Below are 18,885 nucleotides of genomic sequence, written 5' to 3' on the forward strand. Positions count from 1 at the left end.
TGTGGATATAGATACTTTTGTACCTGTACCTCCAGCCTCTTCACAAGCTCCTTTGCTGTTGTTTTGGGATTGATTCGGACCAAAGAACGTTCATCTCTAGGAGACAGAAGGTGTCTCCTTCCTGAGCGGTATGACGACTGTGTGGTCCGAGGGTGTATATACTTGTGTACTATTGTTTGTACAGATGACTCAAATGATGTCAATTAGCCTATTAGAAGATTCTAAAGCCATGACATAATTTCCTGGAATTTTCCAAGCTGTTTAAAGGCACAGTCAACTAAGTGTATGTTAACTTCTGACCCACTGGAATTGTGATACAGTGAATTATAAGTGAAATAATCTGTCTGTAAACTATTGTTGGAAAAACTACTTGTGTCATGCACAAAGTAGATGTCCTAACCGACTTGCCAAAACTATAGTTTGTTAACAAGAAATTTGTGGAGCAGTTGAAAAACAAGTTTTAAAGACTCCAACCGAAGTGTATGTAAACTTCCGACTTCAACTGTCTATCTCTCGATCTCTCTCGCTCTATCTCTCTCTGTGTCTGCATCTCCCTCTCTCTCTATCTCTCTCTCTATCTATCTATATATATCTCGCTATGCATCTTTCTCTCTCTCCCTCTCTCTCTCTGCATCCCTCTATCTATCTCTGTCTCTGCATCTCCCCCTCTCTCTCTCTCTCTCTCTATCTTTCTATCTATCTCTCTCTCTGCATCTTCCTCTCTTTCCCTCTCTCTCTCTCTCTCTGCATCTTCCTCTCTCTCCCTCTCTCTCTCTCTTTCGGGATCTCCCTCTCTCCATCGCTCTCTCTCCGCATCTCCCTCTCTCTCTCTCTCTCTGTGGTTTGTTTAGAAGGCGTTATGTTTTGTGTGTGTGTGTGTGTGTGTGTGTGTGTGTGTGTGTGTGTGTGTGTGTGTGTGTGTGTGTGTGTGTGTGTGTGTGTGTGTGTGTGTGTGTGTGTGTGTGTGTGTGTGTGTGTGTGTGTGTGTGTGTCTGTGATGGATGTCGTTGTATTTACCAGATTGAAGGTAGATTTGTAATCTGCCATGTGTCTGTCTGTGTATATGAGAAACTCTAACTGAGGTCTAAAACAAGAATCCAACACAACTCACGAACACAAAAGACTGTCATACATCTCCTTATGAAGCTAGTCTTCTATGACGATTGTCAATCAAACACAGTATAAAAGTGGTTCAAATGGCTGGATCTTCTTAATGTATAATGTTGCTGAATATCACACACCATGGGTACCACAGCCATCAGGTGGGATATAGCTTTGGCTGGAGTTTTCCCAAGTCAGGCCATGTGTTTAGGAAAACTGGTCCTAGATGTTTCAACTGAAATTTCAAACATCACATTGAAATCCATAGAAATTTGGAAGGAAAAGACTAAAAGAGTTAGTTTATTTTGATTTTTTTACCAGTTTTTCCCTAGATACCTCAACCCAGCTCGGACTAGTGTAGACATGGAGTAGTGTAGAAATGGAGACGTGTTGACATGGAGTAGTGTTGACATGGAGTAGTGTAGACATGGAGTAGTGTAAACATGGAGTAGTGTAAACATGGAGTACTGTTGACATGGAGTAGTGTTGACATGGAGTAGTGTTGACATGGAGTAGTGTGAACATGGAGTAGTGTAAACATGGAGTAGTGTAAACATAGAGTACTGTTGACATGGAGTAGTGTTGACATGGAGTAGTGTAAACATGGAGTAGTGTAGACATGGAGTAGTGTTGACATGGAGTAGTGTAGACATGGAGTAGTGTAGACATGGAGTAGTGTAAACATGGAGTACTGTTGACATGGAGTAGTGTAGACATGGAGTAGTGTAAACATGGAGTAATGTAAACATGGAGTAATGTTGACATGGAGTACTGTTGATATGGAGTAGTGTAGACATGGAGTAGTGTAAACATGGAGTACTGTTGAAATGGAGTAGTGCTGACATGGAGTAGTATTGACATGGAGTAGTGTAGACATGGAGTAGTGTTGACATGGAGTACTGTTGAAATGGAGTAGTGCTGACATGGAGTAGTATTGACATGGAGTAGTGTAAACATGGAGTAGTGTAAACATGGAGTACTGTTGAAATGGAGTAGTGCTGACATGGAGTAGTATTGACATGGAGTAGTGTAGACATGGAGTAGTGTTGACATGGAGTACTGTTGAAATGGAGTAGTGCTGACATGGAGTAGTATTGACATGGAGTAGTGTAGACATGGAGTAGTGTTGACATGGAGTACTGTTGAAATGGAGTAGTATTGACATGGAGTAGTATTGACATGGAGTAGTGTATAAGAGCGTCTGGATATATCGGATATATCGCTCTGGATAAGAGCGTCTGCTAAATGACTTAAATGTAAACATGGAGTAGTGTAGACATGGAGTAGTATTGACATGGAGTAGTATAAACATGGAGTAGTGTTGACATGGAGTAGTGTAAATATTGAGTAGTGTAAACATGGAGTAGTGTAGACATGGAGTAGTATTGACATGGAGTAGTATAAACATGGAGTAGTGTAAACATTGAGTAGTGTAAATAGTGAGTAGTGTAGACATGGAGTAGTGTTAACATGGAGTAGTGTAAATATTGAGTAGTGTAAACATGGAGTACTGTGGACATGGATTAGTATTGACATGGAGTAGTGTAGCCATTGAGTAGTGTAAATATTGAGTAGTGTAAACATGGCGTACTGTTGACATGGAGTAGTGTTGAAATGGAGTAGTATTGACATGGAGTAGTGTAAACATTGTGTAGTGTAAATATTGAGTAGTGTAGACATGGAGTAGTGTTGACAGGATAACCTCAGTGTGGTGGAGACTGTACCTCTATTTGGTTATTACCCTACCCCAATGGAGACCTGTTAATGTTCACACACACACACACACATACACACACACACACACACACACACACACACACACACACACACACACACACACACACACACACACACACACACACACACACACACTGGCATGTCTGATAGAGGGCTGACAGCTGTTCGAGCAGACATCGTTATCAGAGAACCAGGGGGCCGGCAGACACAAAGCCCTCAGTTTCTCTCTCTGTCTCTTTCTCCCTCTTTCCTTCCCTTTTTTTCTCTCTCTTCCTCTCACTCGCTCTCTACCTTCTGCATCTCCAACCCTCCATCCCTCCATTCTTCTACATGCATCATACAGCTTGTCCCACTGCTACGATATACATTTGACTGTACAATAGAAGAAAACGCATAATTATACAGTGATAATCTCTATCAGTGATAACCTCTATCAGGGGCGTAACTTTCACTGGTGACGGAGGACAGGTCCCCCCCCCACACATTCTGAAATTGCATTTTTGCCCCCCGGTTTTATCATTGGAATATGATACAAAACAAGGCAAAGGTGTACTTTAGGACCATGCGGACGCCTCCGAGCCGTCTGGTAGGCTGTTTAGAGTGTATATCCGACTGGATTTAAAAAAAGATATATATAATTATGTCCCACCCACTTCTAAAACCAAAGTTGCGCCCCTGACCACTATACTCACAATCCTGAAGGGCTTCTTGTCATACTGTGCTGTTAACAAGCAGCTCCCACTCATATTAACTTAACTATATCCAGTTCTTGATTGTCTCAAACTCTAATCTCAAAGTTAAGTGGTATAAGGAATCTCGGAAGTCACCTTTAACCTTTAGAAGAAGTTCCTTTACCCTCCACCGCCCAGTCCTTCTTCTTGTTGGAGCTCGGCAAATCAGGCGTCTCGGTCTCATCAGGGCAGTGTTCACTCATTTCTCATTAGTCTTTCTGGTTAGAGTCGATATTTCATTTCCTTTAAAAGTCTCTCTTCTCACCCAGACCTGACGCTACTGGATTGCACAGGGCAACGCCGTCCGCCTGAGGAAGGTGTTTGAGCGTTGTGCAAGGTCACGCAGCATTGGGCACAACCCTCCCCCACTCCACACACACACCTTCATTTCCCTCCCCCTCCCCAGCCTATCCTCATATCTTTAATAAAATAATACATTTACAGTGGGGATGAGAAGGGAAGAGAAGGGCAGGGAAATGTGTCCAATGCTGATGAAATATGTCTCTACGTGCTGATCCCAGACCAGTCAGTAGGCAGTAAGTCCTTAATAATAGGACAGGCCACAGCAGTAGACCATCAGCTCTCTGCCTACACTCATTACCCCACACACATCAAAGGAAGGACCGAGTGTGCGTCTCAAATGCACACACGCACGCACAAACACATAGCTACAGACTCCACCTTGACACTCATGGCAGTGTAGGGAGATGCTGAGGTGTCTAACAATGTGTGAAGCCTTGGTCAAAGGGACTGAGGTTTTAATAGCTTCAGACAGGAGGGAAAAAGACTTCCTAGACAGAACGCATGGGGATGACAGGCCTAAATATCATCAGACCGACCGACCGCACTGGCCTCATTAAAGTGTGTGTGTGTGAGGGTTGGGTCGGGAGGGATGTGTGCCAGTTTGGACACAAACAGAGACTGCAGCTACCAATGAGAAACAGCCACTGGTGGAAGACAGAGCCGTTATTTCCTCGAGCCGTGTGCTCCCAGGACTAGGGTATAATCGCAGTGGCAGTAATGGTCAGACTTGAATTTCAAGTAAAACAGTATCTTCTAGGTCTCCAACACCATCGTATATGAGTTTTCTGACGACACAACACCGACAACGATGAGACAGCCTATAGGGAGGAGGTCAGAGAACTGGCAGTGTGGTGCCAGGACAACATCCTCTCTCTCAATGTGAGCAAGACAAAGGAGCTGATCGTGGACTACAGGAAAAGGAGGCCCCATTAACATTGACAGGGCTGAAGTGGAGCGGGTCGAGAGCTTCAAGTTCCTTGGTGTCCACAACAAACTATCATGGTCCAAGCACACCAAAACAGTTGTCAAGAGAGCACGACAACACAACACGCAGGAGACTGAAAAGATTTGGCATGGGTCCCCAGATCCTCAAAATGTTCTTCAGCTGCACCATCGAGATCATCCTGACCGGTTGCATCACCGCCTGGTATGGCAACTGCTCGGCATCTAACCGTAAGGTGTTACAGAGGGTAGTGCGTATGGCCCAGTACATCACTGTGGCCAAGCTTCCTGACATCCAGGACCTATATACTAGGTGGTGTCAGAGAAAGGCCCAAAAATTGTCAAAGACTCCAGTCACCCAAGTCATAGACTGTTGTCTCTGCAACCGCATGGCAAGCGGTACCGGAGCGCCAAGTCTGGGAACAAAAGACTCCTTTACAGCTTCTATCCCCAAGCCATAACACTGCTAATCAACTAATCAATTGGCCACCCCCTTGTTTTTACACTGCTTCTACTGTTTATTATTTATGCATAGTCACTTTACAAATTACCTTGACTAACCTGTACCCCCGCACATTGACTCGGTACCGGTATTGTTATCTACATTTCTTGTGTTCCCTTTGATTGATTATATTTTTTGGACTTTAGTAAATATTTTCTTCACTCTATTTCTTGAACTGTATTGCTGGTTAAGGGCTTGTAAGTAAGCATTTCACCTTTACTTGTTGTATTCGGCGAATTTGACAAATACAATTTGATTTGATTTGATTTTGATTTGCTGAGGGAAATTGAATAGTGGAAGGCAACTTTAACTGGAGACTGCAATTCTAATCTGTACCAAAGTGGTCTCAAATGCACACAAACACAGTTAGGAGAGGTGATGGGACACACCAATGTTGTCCTGGGAAAAAAAACTAGTTTTAAAACCAGCATACACACAAATAACCTCTAGGAATTAGAAGACCCCTGGTTTAGGGACACCTTTAAGAAAAGGAATACTAAGTTAGGGAGTGGACACAATGTAGTTCACTAGTGAAAAGTGTGCACCAAATGGCAAATGCACTGATCAACTTAGTTGGTCGACTTATCAGTGGAGTGCGAATCATATTTTTCTAGCTCAAAAAAAAGTTGTATCACAACAAGCTACTCTGCTCCATTCCCCCCCCCAGGCCGCCCTCTCTCCTTCCCCTCAACACTCTCACTACCCCCCCCCCCCCCCCCCCCCCCCCCCCCCTCGGGCACTTCCAGGACCCCCAGGACTAAGCCTTGGGGCTTTAGCCGTCAAATTAAATCCTTATGACCCTGCCTTCAACAACCATTTCATTAAGAGAATAATACATGCAGTCCTTTGTTCCTCTCCTCCTTCCATTACTCCAATCACACTCAGGTTTTTTTCCTGTTCCTCCCCTGGCATTCCAGTTTCCGCTGCCTGTGTCAATACCCAGATGCATTCATATTTCACTTCTGGGTGGGGTAAGGCGGAGAAAGTTTTGATGGAGAGGGAGAGAGAGAGCGAACGAACGAGGGAAGGAGGGAGGGGTGGAGAGTAGGGGGTACACAACTTTTAAAACTTCACAACTGCATCTTTTTATCCAAAAGAGAGATGGAGGGATGGAGGGGAGGAGGAGGGGAGGAGGTACACAACAAATTACTCAAAGGCGGGAGGTTGAGAGATGAGAAATAGTCTGCTTCTGCTGCTGGTCTGGCTGCGGCTTCAACTTTTAATTAAAATTCTACTTTTCTCCTCAGAAAAAAAGGCAAAACCACCCTAACTATAGTAGAAAGAGGAGAGAAATTGCCGTAGTGGAAGCCAGCCCAAGACAACAACGTGGTCATTGTTGAGCTAGCGTTGCGTACTAGGTGGGCTGTTTTGGGAAGCTGGCTGTATCTGGTTGTTCTGTAAGCGTAGAGGCCCCAGGAGTAGGGCCGCTGTTGGAATAAGGAGAAACAGGACTCAATAATGAACGCTTTCTGTCTTTCTCCCTCTCTTTTTCTCTCTTCTCTCCTCGGCTATAGCGAAGAGGCTCCAGCTGGTTGGATATCATACCACAATGGGCAACAACAACTGGCTACTAGTTTGTTTTCACCTAAATATGTTCAACTATCAAAGCTAGTTTATCCATTGCCAACCACATTTAGAAGGATAGCTACTGACTGAAATGTAACTAGCCAGCATGCTGGCTCACACTGGCCAGGCAGTAGCCAACTATCTAGCTAACATTTAGCTAATCGTGTACGCCAAATGACGCTGTTAGCTAGCTAGACTCGTGAGCCAACGTGTTAGACATGATAACATCATGGGCAACAATAAATGGTGACTAGTTCGTCTTCAGACAAATATGTTAAACTCATAGTTTGTTTATCCACTGACCACTGCATTTAGGAGGCTAGCTAACCAATCAACCAACACAACTCATGAATTTTAATGACTTTGCCTCTGGCTATCCTAAGAAAATACATTTTGCATACAGGTCAAGAAAGCTGCTGGTCCCGTTTTGAGACATGTGATTGGTTAGATCAATCCAGTGTTTGGTAAGAGAAGGAAGTATTTTTGATGTTTAAGACGTGTGATTGGTTAGATATGGCAGTCTGCCCAGTGTTATGACCAGGGTTTCGGACCAAAAATATTTTCCAATAATTTTTTTCTGAACAGAACCATCAAATGACTTCACCAATCAGTGCAGATAGAGCAGCTTGCTATGGAGCGGGCAAGCTATAGTTCACATAACCTTTGGTTATGACGGTTGGTTAGTTATATAAGGCTGGTCTATCTCATGTAGTCAGCCACCAGGACTGGCTGGTGAGCCTAAAAAGAGACCAGTAAAACACAACTTTCCACAGAGATAGCATCTCTACAGCAAATCAGGATGCAGGAACCCGTGACAGTCATGACAAGACCATTAACATGCAATGTAGTAAAAAGCAGGGTCTCTATTCCCACACAAACACACAATTACACACATGCAAGTGGACACAAACGCACCACCCACACATACAAATCACATTCCACTCCATCCCCCCACCACCACCTCCCATCCACCATCTGGTTGTTTTGAGGCTTGGATGTCTCTGGGGTAAGGTGAGCTCTGAGAGGGAAAATGTGTGTGTGTGTATGTGCGTGTGTGTGCGAGTGCATGCATGTGTGCGTGTGTGCGTGTCCTGTGGGGTGTCAGAGCCATGGGAGACTGGCTCCACTGAGCCATAACAACCCTAATGCCCCTCTGGGGTCTGTCATGATCTCAGTCATCATGATCTCAGTCATCATGATCTCAGTCATCATTTTCTCAGTCATCACAGTCTAAGTCCTGGCTTCAGTCATCATAGTCTCAGTCATCATGTTCTCAGTCATTATGGTCTCAGTCATAGTCTCAGTCATCATGGTCTCAGTCATCATGGTCTCAGTCATCATGGTCTCAGTCATCATGGTCTCAGTCATCATGGTCTCAGTCATCATGGTCTCAGTCATGGTCTCAGTCATCATGGTCTCATTCATGGTTTCAGTCATCATGGTCTCAGTCATGGTTTCAGTCATCATGGTCTCATTCATGGTTTCAGTCATCATGGTCTCAGTCATGGTCTCAGTCATCATGGTCTCAGTCATCATGGTCTCAGTCATCATGGTCTCAGTCATCATGGTCTCAGTCATCATGGTCTCAGTCATGGTCTCAGTCATCATGGTCTCAATCATCATGGTCTCAGTCATCATGTTCTCAGTCATCATGGTCTCAGTCATCATGGTCTCAGTCATGGTTTCAGTCATCATAGTCTCAGTCATCATGGTTTCAGTCATCATGGTCTCAGTCATGGTCTCAGTCATCATGGTCTCAGTCATGGTTTCAGTCATCATGGTCTCAGTCATGGTCTCAGTCATCATGGTCTCAGTCATCATGGTCTCAGTCATCATGGTCTCAGTCATCATGGTCTCAGTCATCATGGTCTCAGTCATCATGGTCTCAGTCATCATGGTCTCAGTCATGGTCTCAGTCATCATGGTCTCAGTCATCATGGTCTCAGTCATCATGGTCTCAGTCATCATGGTCTCAGTCATCATGGTCTCAGTCATCATGGTTTCAGTCATGGTCTCAGTCATGGTCTCAGTCATCATGGTCTCAGTCATCATGGTCTCAGTCATCATGGTCTCAGTCATCATGGTCTCAGTCATCATGGTATCAGTCATCATGGTTTCAGTCATGGTCTCAGTCATGGTATCAGTCAACATGATCTCAGTCATCACGGTCTCAGTCATCATGGTCTCAGTCAAGGTCTCAATCATCACGGGCTCAGTCATCATGTTCTCAGTCATCATGGTCTCAGTCATCATGGTCTCAGTCATCATGTTCTCAGTCATCATGTTCTCAGTCATCAAGGTCTCAATCATCATGGTCTCAGTCATCATGTTCTCAGTCATCACGGTCTCAATCATCATGGTCTCAATCATCATGTCTCAGTCATCATGGTCTCAGTCATCATGTTCTCAGTCATGGTCTCAGTCATCATGTTCTCAGTCATCAAGGTCTCAATCATCATGTTCTCAGTCATCATGTTCTCAGTCATCATGTTCTCAATCATGGTCTCAGTCATCATGTTCTCAGTCATCACGGTCTCAATCATCATGGTCTCAGTCATCATGGTCTCAATCATCATGTTCTCAATCATCATGTTCTCAGTCATCACGGTCTCAATCATCATGTTCTCAGTCATGGTCTCAATCATCATGTTCTCAGTCATCAAGGTCTCAATCATCATGTTCTCAGTCATGGTCTCAGTCATCATGTTCTCAGTCATCATGTTCTCAATCATCATGTTCTCAGTCATGGTCTCAATCATCATGTTCTCAGTCATCAAGGTCTCAATCATCATGTCCTCAGTCATCAAGGTCTCAATCATCATGTTCTCAGTCATGGTCTCAGTCATCATGTTCTCAGTCATCATGTTCTCAATCATCATGTTCTCAGTCATGGTCTTAATCATCATGTTCTCAGTCATCAAGGTCTCAATCATCATGTTCTCAGTCATGGTCTCAGTCATCATGTTCTCAGTCATCAAGGTCTCAATCATCATGTTCTCAGTCATCAAGGTCTCAATCATCATGTTCTCAGTCATGGTCTCAGTCATCATGTTCTCAGTCATCATGTTCTCAATCATCATGTTCTCAGTCATGGTCTCAATCATCATGTTCTCAGTCATCAAGGTCTCAATCATCATGTTCTCAGTCATCAAGGTCTCAATCATCATGTTCTCAGTCATGGTCTCAGTCATCATGTTCTCAGTCATCATGTTCTCAATCATCATGTTCTCAGTCATGGTCTCAATCATCATGTTCTCAGTCATCAAGGTCTCAATCATCATGTTCTCAGTCATGGTCTCAGTCATCATGTTCTCAGTCATCGTGTTCTCAATCATCATGTTCTCAGACATCATGGTCTCAATCATCATGTTCTCAGTCATCATGGTCTCAATCATCATGGTCTCAATCATCATGTCTCAGTCATCATGGTCTCAGTCATCATGGTCTCAGTCATCATGTTCTCAGTCATCATGTTCTCAGTCAAGGTCTCAATCATCATGGTCTCAATCATCATGTTCTCAGTCATGGTCTCAGTCATCATGTTCTCAGTCATCAAGGTCTCAATCATCATGTTCTCAGTCATGGTCTCAGTCATCATGTTCTCAGTCATCATGGTCTCAGTCATCATGGTCTCAGTCATGGTTTCAGTCATCATTGTCTCAGTCATCATGGTCTCAGTCATCATGGTCTCAGTCATCATGGTATCAGTCATCATGGTCTCAGTCATCATGGTCTCAGTCATGGTATCAGTCATCATGGTCTCAGTCATGGTTTCAGTCATCATGGTCTCAGTCATGGTTTTAGTCATCATGGTCTCAGTCATGGTCTCAGTCATCATGGTCTCAGTCATCATGGTCTCAGTCATCATGGTCTCAGTCATGGTATCAGTCATCATGGTCTCAGTCATGGTCTCAGTCATCATGGTCTCAGTCATGGTCTCAGTCATCATGGTCTCAGTCATGGTTTTAGTCATCATGGTCTCAGTCATGGTCTCAGTCATCATGGTCTCAGTCATCATGGTCTCAGTCATGGTCTCAGTCATCATGGTCTCAGTCATCATGGTCTCAGTCATGGTCTCAGTCATCATGGTCTCAGTCATGGTATCAGTCATCATGGTCTCAGTCATGGTCTCAGTCATCATGGTTTCAGTCATGGTTTCAGTCATCATAGTCTCAGTCATCATGGTCTCAGTCATCATGGTTTCAGTCATGGTCTCAGTCATCATGGTCTCAGTCATCATGGTCTCAGTCATGGTATCAGTCATCATGGTCTCAGTCATGGTCTCAGTCATCATGGTCTCAGTCATCATGGTCTCAGTCATGGTTTCAGTCATCATAGTCTCAGTCATCATGGTCTCAGTCATCATGGTTTCAGTCATCATGGTCTCATTCATGGTCTCAGTCATCATGGTCTCAGTCATCATGGTCACAGTCATGTTCTCAGTCATCATGGTCTCAGTCATCATGGTCTCAGTCATGGTTTCAGTCATCATGGTCTCAGTCATGGTTTTAGTCATCATGGTCTCAGTCATCATGGTTTCAGTCATCATGGTCTCAGTCATAATGGTCTCAGTCATCATGGTCTCAGTCATGGTTTCAGTCATCATAGTCTCAGTCATCATGGTCTCAGTCATCATGGTCTCAGTCATGGTCTCAGTCATCATGGTCTCAGTCATCATGGTCTCAGTCATCATGGTCTCAGTCATCATGGTTTCAGTCATCATGGTCTCATTCATGGTCTCAGTCATCATGGTCTCAGTCATCATGGTCACAGTCATGTTCTCAGTCATCATGGTCTCAGTCATCATGGTCTCAGTCATGGTTTCAGTCATCATGGTCTCAGTCATGGTTTTAGTCATCATGGTCTCAGTCATCATGGTTTCAGTCATCATGGTCTCAGTCATAATGGTCTCAGTCATCATGGTCTCAGTCATGGTTTCAGTCATCATAGTCTCAGTCATCATGGTCTCAGTCATCATGGTCTCAGTCATGGTCTCAGTCATCATGGTCTCAGTCATCATGGTCTCAGTCATCATGGTCCCAGTCATGGTTTCAGTCATCATGGTCTCAGTCATCATGGTCTCAGTCGTGGTCTCAGTCATCATGGTCTCAGTCATCATTGTCTCATTCTTGGGATCAGTCATCACGGTCTCAGTCATCATGGTCTCAGTCATCATGGTCTCAGTCATCATGGTCTCAGTCATCATGGTCTCATTCTTGGGATCAGTCATCATGTTCTCAGTCATGGTCTCAGTCATCATGGTCCCAGTCATGGTCTCAGTCATCATGGTCTCAGTCATCATGATCTCATTCATAATGGTCTCAGTCATCATGGTCTCAGTCAACAGTGGCTGGGCAGGAGGCAGACCATAACCACAAGGCCTATACTGGCAAGGCTAGGGGGTTATTTTCACACATATTTTCACACAGAAACTAGCATTCTACTTCACACATCATTATAGGTCAACAAATCAGCACTAACCCTGTAGCGAAGGTGGATACAGGCCCACACACACTCACACACACTCACACACTCACATACACTCATGAACACACACACACACACAGCACATTACATGTGACACTGTGTTTCCCCACCCCATTCTGTACAGAATAGGCAGTTTTTTTCTCTTTTTGTTTTACAGTCGTCCATTTGGAGAGAGAAAATGAGAGGTGGGGACTGATCTACACATCCATTAGTGACTTCTCTCTTTCCATCACAGATGGGGTCACGGTCTCTCTCCCTCTCTCTCAGTCTCTCTCCCTCTCTCTCAGTCTCTCTCTCCCTCTCTCTCTCTCAGTCTCTCTCTCTCCCTCTCTCTCAGTCTCTCTCCCTCTCTCTCAGTCTCTCTCCCTCTTTCTCAGTCTCTCTCCCTCTCTCTCAGTCTCTCTCTCCCTCTCTCTCTCTCAGTCTCTCTCTCTCCCTCTCTCTCAGTCTCTCTCTCCCTCTCTCTCAGTCTCTCTCCCTCTCTCTCAGTCTCTCTCCCTCTCTCTCAGTCTCTCTCTCCCTCTCTCTCTCAGTCTCTCTCTCCCTCTCTCTCTCTCAGTCTCTCTCTCAGTCTCTCTCTCCCTCTCTCTCCCTCTCTCTCAGTCTCTCTCTCCCTCTCTCTCTGTCTCTCTCTCCCTCGCTCTTCTTCTCCCTCTCGAACACATGCACACAAAAAAACAGTCAATTATATTTGCACAAAAGCCTGTCTGTTCGCTGAACCTATTCTATTGCTGCTCTACTCTTAGCCAGATACCATACATATACTCTGTACAGGGAATTGGGTCAGCATTAAACTGGGGACTGATATGACGCAGAATATGTGTTGGTTTGACTGGCAGTTGTTATGATGCTTGAAGCGAATCATTATTAGCTACTCATGCATAAACATGTCATAATTGTTATAATCGCTAATCCATTGTGCCACTGGGGAGGTGGCATTACAGCATCACTGCTATTTACTTCCTCTGGGACTGATTACTACATACAAGCCTGTTGTCTTCTGGGTTGGAGATTTCAACTCTCACTCACGCACACGCACCCACACCCACGTAACCACGCACCCACACACACACACAGACACACACACACACACACACAGACACACACACACACACACACACACAGACACACACACATACACAGGTTGTTGGATTTGCTATCATCAGCCTCAGCTTGTCCTCACTGGCCTGCTTCGAAATGGATGACTTCATGATCATGGTAGTTCTTTGAAACGCACACACTTTCCTTTTTTCATCTCTCTGCCTTTGCTCCTGCCCCCTCTCTCTCTCTCTCTCTCTCTCTCTCTCTCTCTCTCTCTCTCTCTCTCTCTCTCTCTCTCTCTCTCTCTCTCTCTCTCTTTCCCTCACTCTCTCTCACCCAGTGTCTCTCCCTCTCCTTCTCCCTGCTCTCTCTGGTTCGCTGCTGGAGTTGATGAATGTGTCTAGTACCGAAGCAGCCAGTCCCCAGCTACAGTAGTTAATGGAGGATCTGGTTGGTTCCAGTGGGTTTGGGTTTGGTGCTTCCCTGTCACCACATCCATCTCTCCCGTTCTCTCTCCCACCGCTCCCCCTCTTTCTGTCTCTCTCGATCTTTCTCCCTCTCCCTCCCCCTCTTTCACATGTCCTCTCTCTGTCCCTCATCCATTTCTCTCCCCCTCTTCTTTCTCTTGCCCTCCTCTTTCACTCACTACCCCTCCATCTATCTACTCCAGTCTCTCCTCCTCCCTCCATCCATCCCTTTCTCTCTCCCAGTCAGCTAAGCAGGCTTAATTGGTTTAAGAGCAAACATAAATAAGTGCTGGCTCTGTATGTGGTGGAAAATGACCACTGCTGTTGAAAATAATGATACACAGATGCACAGAAGAGTTGCTGCTGCTTCTGCAAAAGCTAATGGATATCCAAATAAACAAATGAATGAACAAATAAACACAGAGAGAAAGGGAGGAAGGGGAGAGAGAGGGGGTAGAGAAAGAGAGCAACAGAGAGACAGAGAGAGGGAGGGAGAGAGGGAGAAATGGAACACTGCACATGTACTTTTCTCTAATGGCATGCAAATGCATGTCCTCTCCTCTCTCCTCGCTCCTTCCGCCCAGCTATAGCGCATGGTGACTTATCCAACAAGTGCTTGTCCAACAAGTACTCGCATATTTACAGGGTTAAAACAGAAACCACTCAAAGGGTTAAGTTTAGGTATTCATTCCGAGTGGTTAAGGTTAGGGCTATGGTTTGGGAAAGGCGTAAAACAAAATAATTAAAAACGATCATCCAGTATTGTCATGTCTTACTAGAGCTTTGTGAACTGTGGAGGATCAGTGTTCCAATCAGCGCGCTCCGGCTCCGAGCTTCGTGAGTTCATGCCTGGTGCTGGTTATTCCTTTCAATCTTTTGTTGTTTTGAGTGCCCGAAGTAGGCATAGAGTATATCAACGTTCTCAGGAAATGTTCAAACATCCAAAATTGCTGTCTATTTCTAGTGATCAGGCAGAATTTATCTACTGTTTCCTCTCCTCTCCTCACCTCTGCCATGGTGTGTGTGTGTGTGTGTGTGTGCGTGTGTGCGTGTGTGTGTGTGTGTGTGTGTGTGTGTGTGTGTGTGTGTGTGTGTGTGTGTGTGTGTGTGTGTGTGTGTGTGTGTGTGTGTGTGTGTGTGTGTGTGTGTGTGTGTGTGTGTGCGCGCGTGCGTGTGCGTACATGCCTGTGTCACTGGGTGGTTGCATCCACAAAGCCCGCAAACTATCCCTCACAAGTACCCACAGCTACAGCCAGCCAGTCCTCACGTCCCATAACCATAACAGTTGATGGGATCAGGGTATTCTGCCCTGGTCTCTGTGACATCATGATCTTTCAGTGAAGCCATGGCTGCCATCAGTCAGACAGACAGTCACTGTGTGTCTGCTGCCATCCCCCACATCTCAGCCTAGGGAGTTAACGCGAGTCTTCAGATCTCAGTCGACTTTCGCAAAACCACCTCCTTTACACAAACATGGGGTTGCCGGGAGCAACACGGTTCAGATGACCTCGTCCACCTTCCATACACTCGCCTGCTGCTCAGCTCTAATGCTCTGTTTAGCCATCCACTCTCCATCCTCCACTTTGGCTCCATCCCTCGCTCCATTGAGGAGAGATAATAGATGTCAGCCGTATAGATGACACAGCATGACAGGGGATAGAGACAACCACAGTAAGAGGTTGTTCAGTCAGTCGGATGGTTGAAATCTATAGAAGTAGCAAAGTAATTTATGTCCAGCTGTAGCTCCATAATATAGCATCATGATATCCAACCTGAACCTATCACAGCTATAGTAACATGTTTAGGGATACCCCCAAACACAGCTGTAGCCCTTCCCCCTGGCAGACTGATTGGGGGGGGGGTACTCTCTATTCATCACCACCAATCTGTCCATATGGTCAGTGGTGCCCCCCAGACACACACACACAAACAGTGTTCTCTGTCACATTGTTTGGGATTACGGGACTGATGTGTTGATTAGGGACAGATAATCAGATTAAGGGTGACACGGATCTGGGCAGGGATAATGTGGCCAGGGCTGTATGCTGTCACACACACATACACAGAGAGAGAGAGAGAATGAGGGCAACAGATTGGAGATCAGATCAGTTAACATCTTAACCTGCCCGTGAGACAATCTCCTTTCAATTAACCAGCCTAAACAAGGAAATCACTTTCAGCCCTCGTGTTGCCCGGGTAACCTAGTGTGTCTCCCATACCCATCTGTTCAACCCAATAGCCAGCTTTGTCTTTCTAGAGAGACCTTTAGAGCGACTGTCAGGGATTTGGGAAGCGGATAAGATGTCCAATGGGTCACGTGCGTGCGTGTGCGTGCGTGCGTGCGTGCGTGTGTGTGTGTGTGTGTGTGTGCGTGCGTGGGTGGGTGCGATAGAATACGATAAATATAAACAAGCAAGCTGTCAGCCACCACTGAATTACAACACTGAGCTACCCTGGCAGCCTGAGAGTTGTAATCATTATCAAAGGAAAAAGATGAAACAGAGATACTACGATCATGTAACACCCACTTCACTTTCTAGTCTTTAATTCATTCCACTTGTCTATGTTAAGCAGAGAACCACACCAGGCCATTTGCTTTGGCAAGTGTGTGAGCAAAGAAAGCAAAGGGAGATGTTCCATAACAAAAAGGCTGTAGCATAATATGCCTGCATCACATACTGGATGTCTAGTGCTCTAGTCCCTCGGCTTCTACACAGGAAATGGAAAGTAAGTTGAAGCCTAAGAATGGCTTTTAGCTACTGATGATGATGGCAAACTTGTCTGTTGATTTAGCCTACACAGTGTGTGTGTGGTATGTCTGTATGCATGTCTGTCTGTGTGCATTTGTGTGCCAAAGAGGACCAGACAGACAGAGAGAGAAATTGATCCTATTGTTTTAATTGTCCTGATCTGGAACTGCCTCATCACCACCCGTCACCCAGTCAGCATCGTTTGATCTGGCGGAGTCATTACGGTCGCTAAACAGTTTGAGCAGCTATCCATTAAATCCCTCCGCCAATTCAAAATCGCCTGATATTTATCCTACTGTTGCTCGGAGTTGGCACTAAAAACGAATTATTCGCCTATGACAGGACGTGACCCGAATAACATACAGAGTTTTTGAGAGGAGAGATCTACACTCAGGCGCCAACACTTGCCCGGTGGAGAAGCATCTCTCCGGATTAAGTCACAGATTGTACATCAGTTTTGAAACACTATTTTAGAGAATAAGGGTTTTATGCATGCTTCAAATATGGCGCCCATTAAGGTTCTATATATAACCGAAATTGGTTCCATATAGAACGCTATATATAGAACGTTAAGATATCTATAGAACGCTATATGGAACCCAAGGGTTCTAAACGGAAATAACTTTGGTTCAGTGAAGAAGAATCTCTGGGGTTCTGATCAAAGAACCCTACAAAATGGTTCTATATAGAACATTTAGGGGTGCCATATATGAAAAGCAATAGAACCATTTTAAGTTCTATCCCGAACCTTTTTTCTAAGAGTGTAGTCTAGCCTAGAAAGATGACCAATTATCTTATAGCACAATAGCATACCACAATAAAACAAATAAAAGTAGGCTCCCCATGTTAACAGTGCAATGAAAACATTATGGCCAGGATACATGTAGTCGAAGCGAGAACGGGACATGGTCTAACTGTACTGTCTGCAGCCCAGAAGAACCAGACCACCACAGACCCTTACTCTTCCATCCCATTCTGATGAATGATAAAATAACTGGACAGGGATTGAGAGGATCGTATCCCTGGTATTCCTTCTGACAGCACAGAGCGCACGCTCTCGCGGATACAATGTGGCGTTCCATGGGAAAGAGAGCGCGAGAGAGCCAGTGGGAGCTCCGGCGCGTAGCATTATTCAATTTCGTTCCATGGTCCTACCATAAAAACAGAGCAATGATAATTCCAATCATTTAGCCTACCTTCCATTGCAGAAACTGTGGTGGTGAGGATGACCCATAAAACCGCAAACAAATCCACAGTCATGGCAGGAATGTATAGTCCACACAGCCTATATCCACTGAGAACCACGCAGGATTTGCGCGCACAAAAAATCACTCCAGTTGTCACAGAGCGGTGCATTCCAGTCGGTAAACCCGTGTTGTGAGAGTCACATTTCAAGCCGTAGTAAAGAGTATGTGACAACCAGCGTAGGACCTCGCCGAGTGTATAGGGGATGGCATGGGGTAGTGAGGACGAGAGGAGGGGGGCGAGACAACCTCCCCACACACCGCTATATCGGCAGGGCCAATCACAGATTGAAAAGTGAAAATCGTTAACCAATCGCCACTGGTCTGCTCCTCCCTGCGTTGTGAAAACACAAACTTTTCCCTGACCTATTTGAAACCTCGACCGCCTCAGTGAAGTAGAATAGCACCACCAATTGGTCTTGATTGGATATTACATTAAATGTTTCCCCCAAAAAATATAAAGGACCTCAATTTTTCAGCTTTCTCTCCCTCCTCTTCTCTCCCATGAACTCCTCCTCCCTACCTCAATTGCTTTTACCCCCTTTCTCCCATGAAAGTGTACACTTATTCACTCCCATTCACCTAATTCACTTTAAACATCAAAAAGCATTAGAGTGGTGATTGCATTTTGCTAAAGGGAATTCTCCCCCCATTCCTTACACCAGTCTGTTCCTTAAAAATCGATGAGGGGGGAGTGTTCAAATGTAAAATGTACAGTTCAGGAAGAAGGGGGAGAAACGGCATTGGGCTTCTGTCTACCACAGTCGCACATCCCGCACCTTCCTCCACCCCAGTGTCTTAGGGCCGGTGCGTGCCTTGGCACCCTCCCGCCCCTATGACCTTCATCAGAACCAAAGAGCTCATTTGCATTCGGACTAGTCTTAGTAGCCTTGTCAAAAGGTCCACAGCCACCCCCTAATAGTAGTTAGATCTCCCCGTCGCTGCCCCTCTCCTCACACCCTCATCCTATTGTGAGATCATGAGTGCACATGCTGCAACAGATGGGGGACACAA

General features: G+C 45.2%; 1 protein-coding gene across 3 annotated transcripts in view; it reads right to left on the bottom strand.

Annotated features, from left to right (window-relative positions):
• LOC129814182 (ephrin type-B receptor 1) overlaps window positions 1–18,172 on the bottom strand; it is a 309,241-nt gene extending 291,069 nt beyond the window's left edge. For 2 of the 3 annotated variants that reach the window (XM_055867084.1, XM_055867083.1), the window contains exon 1: window positions 17,824–18,171. In XM_055867084.1, the coding sequence (XP_055723059.1) occupies window positions 17,824–17,983 (160 nt within the window). In that variant the 5' untranslated portion in view covers window positions 17,984–18,171. Of the gene's footprint in view, window positions 1–17,823 lie in introns of all 3 variants that reach the window. The other variant, XM_055867082.1, reaches the window with a different exon arrangement.
• Window positions 18,173–18,885: the final 713 nt, after the last annotated feature.

Source organism: Salvelinus fontinalis, chromosome 17 (genome assembly GCF_029448725.1).
Source record: "Salvelinus fontinalis isolate EN_2023a chromosome 17, ASM2944872v1, whole genome shotgun sequence".
In the NCBI taxonomy this organism is placed as follows: Eukaryota; Metazoa; Chordata; class Actinopteri; order Salmoniformes; family Salmonidae; genus Salvelinus; species Salvelinus fontinalis.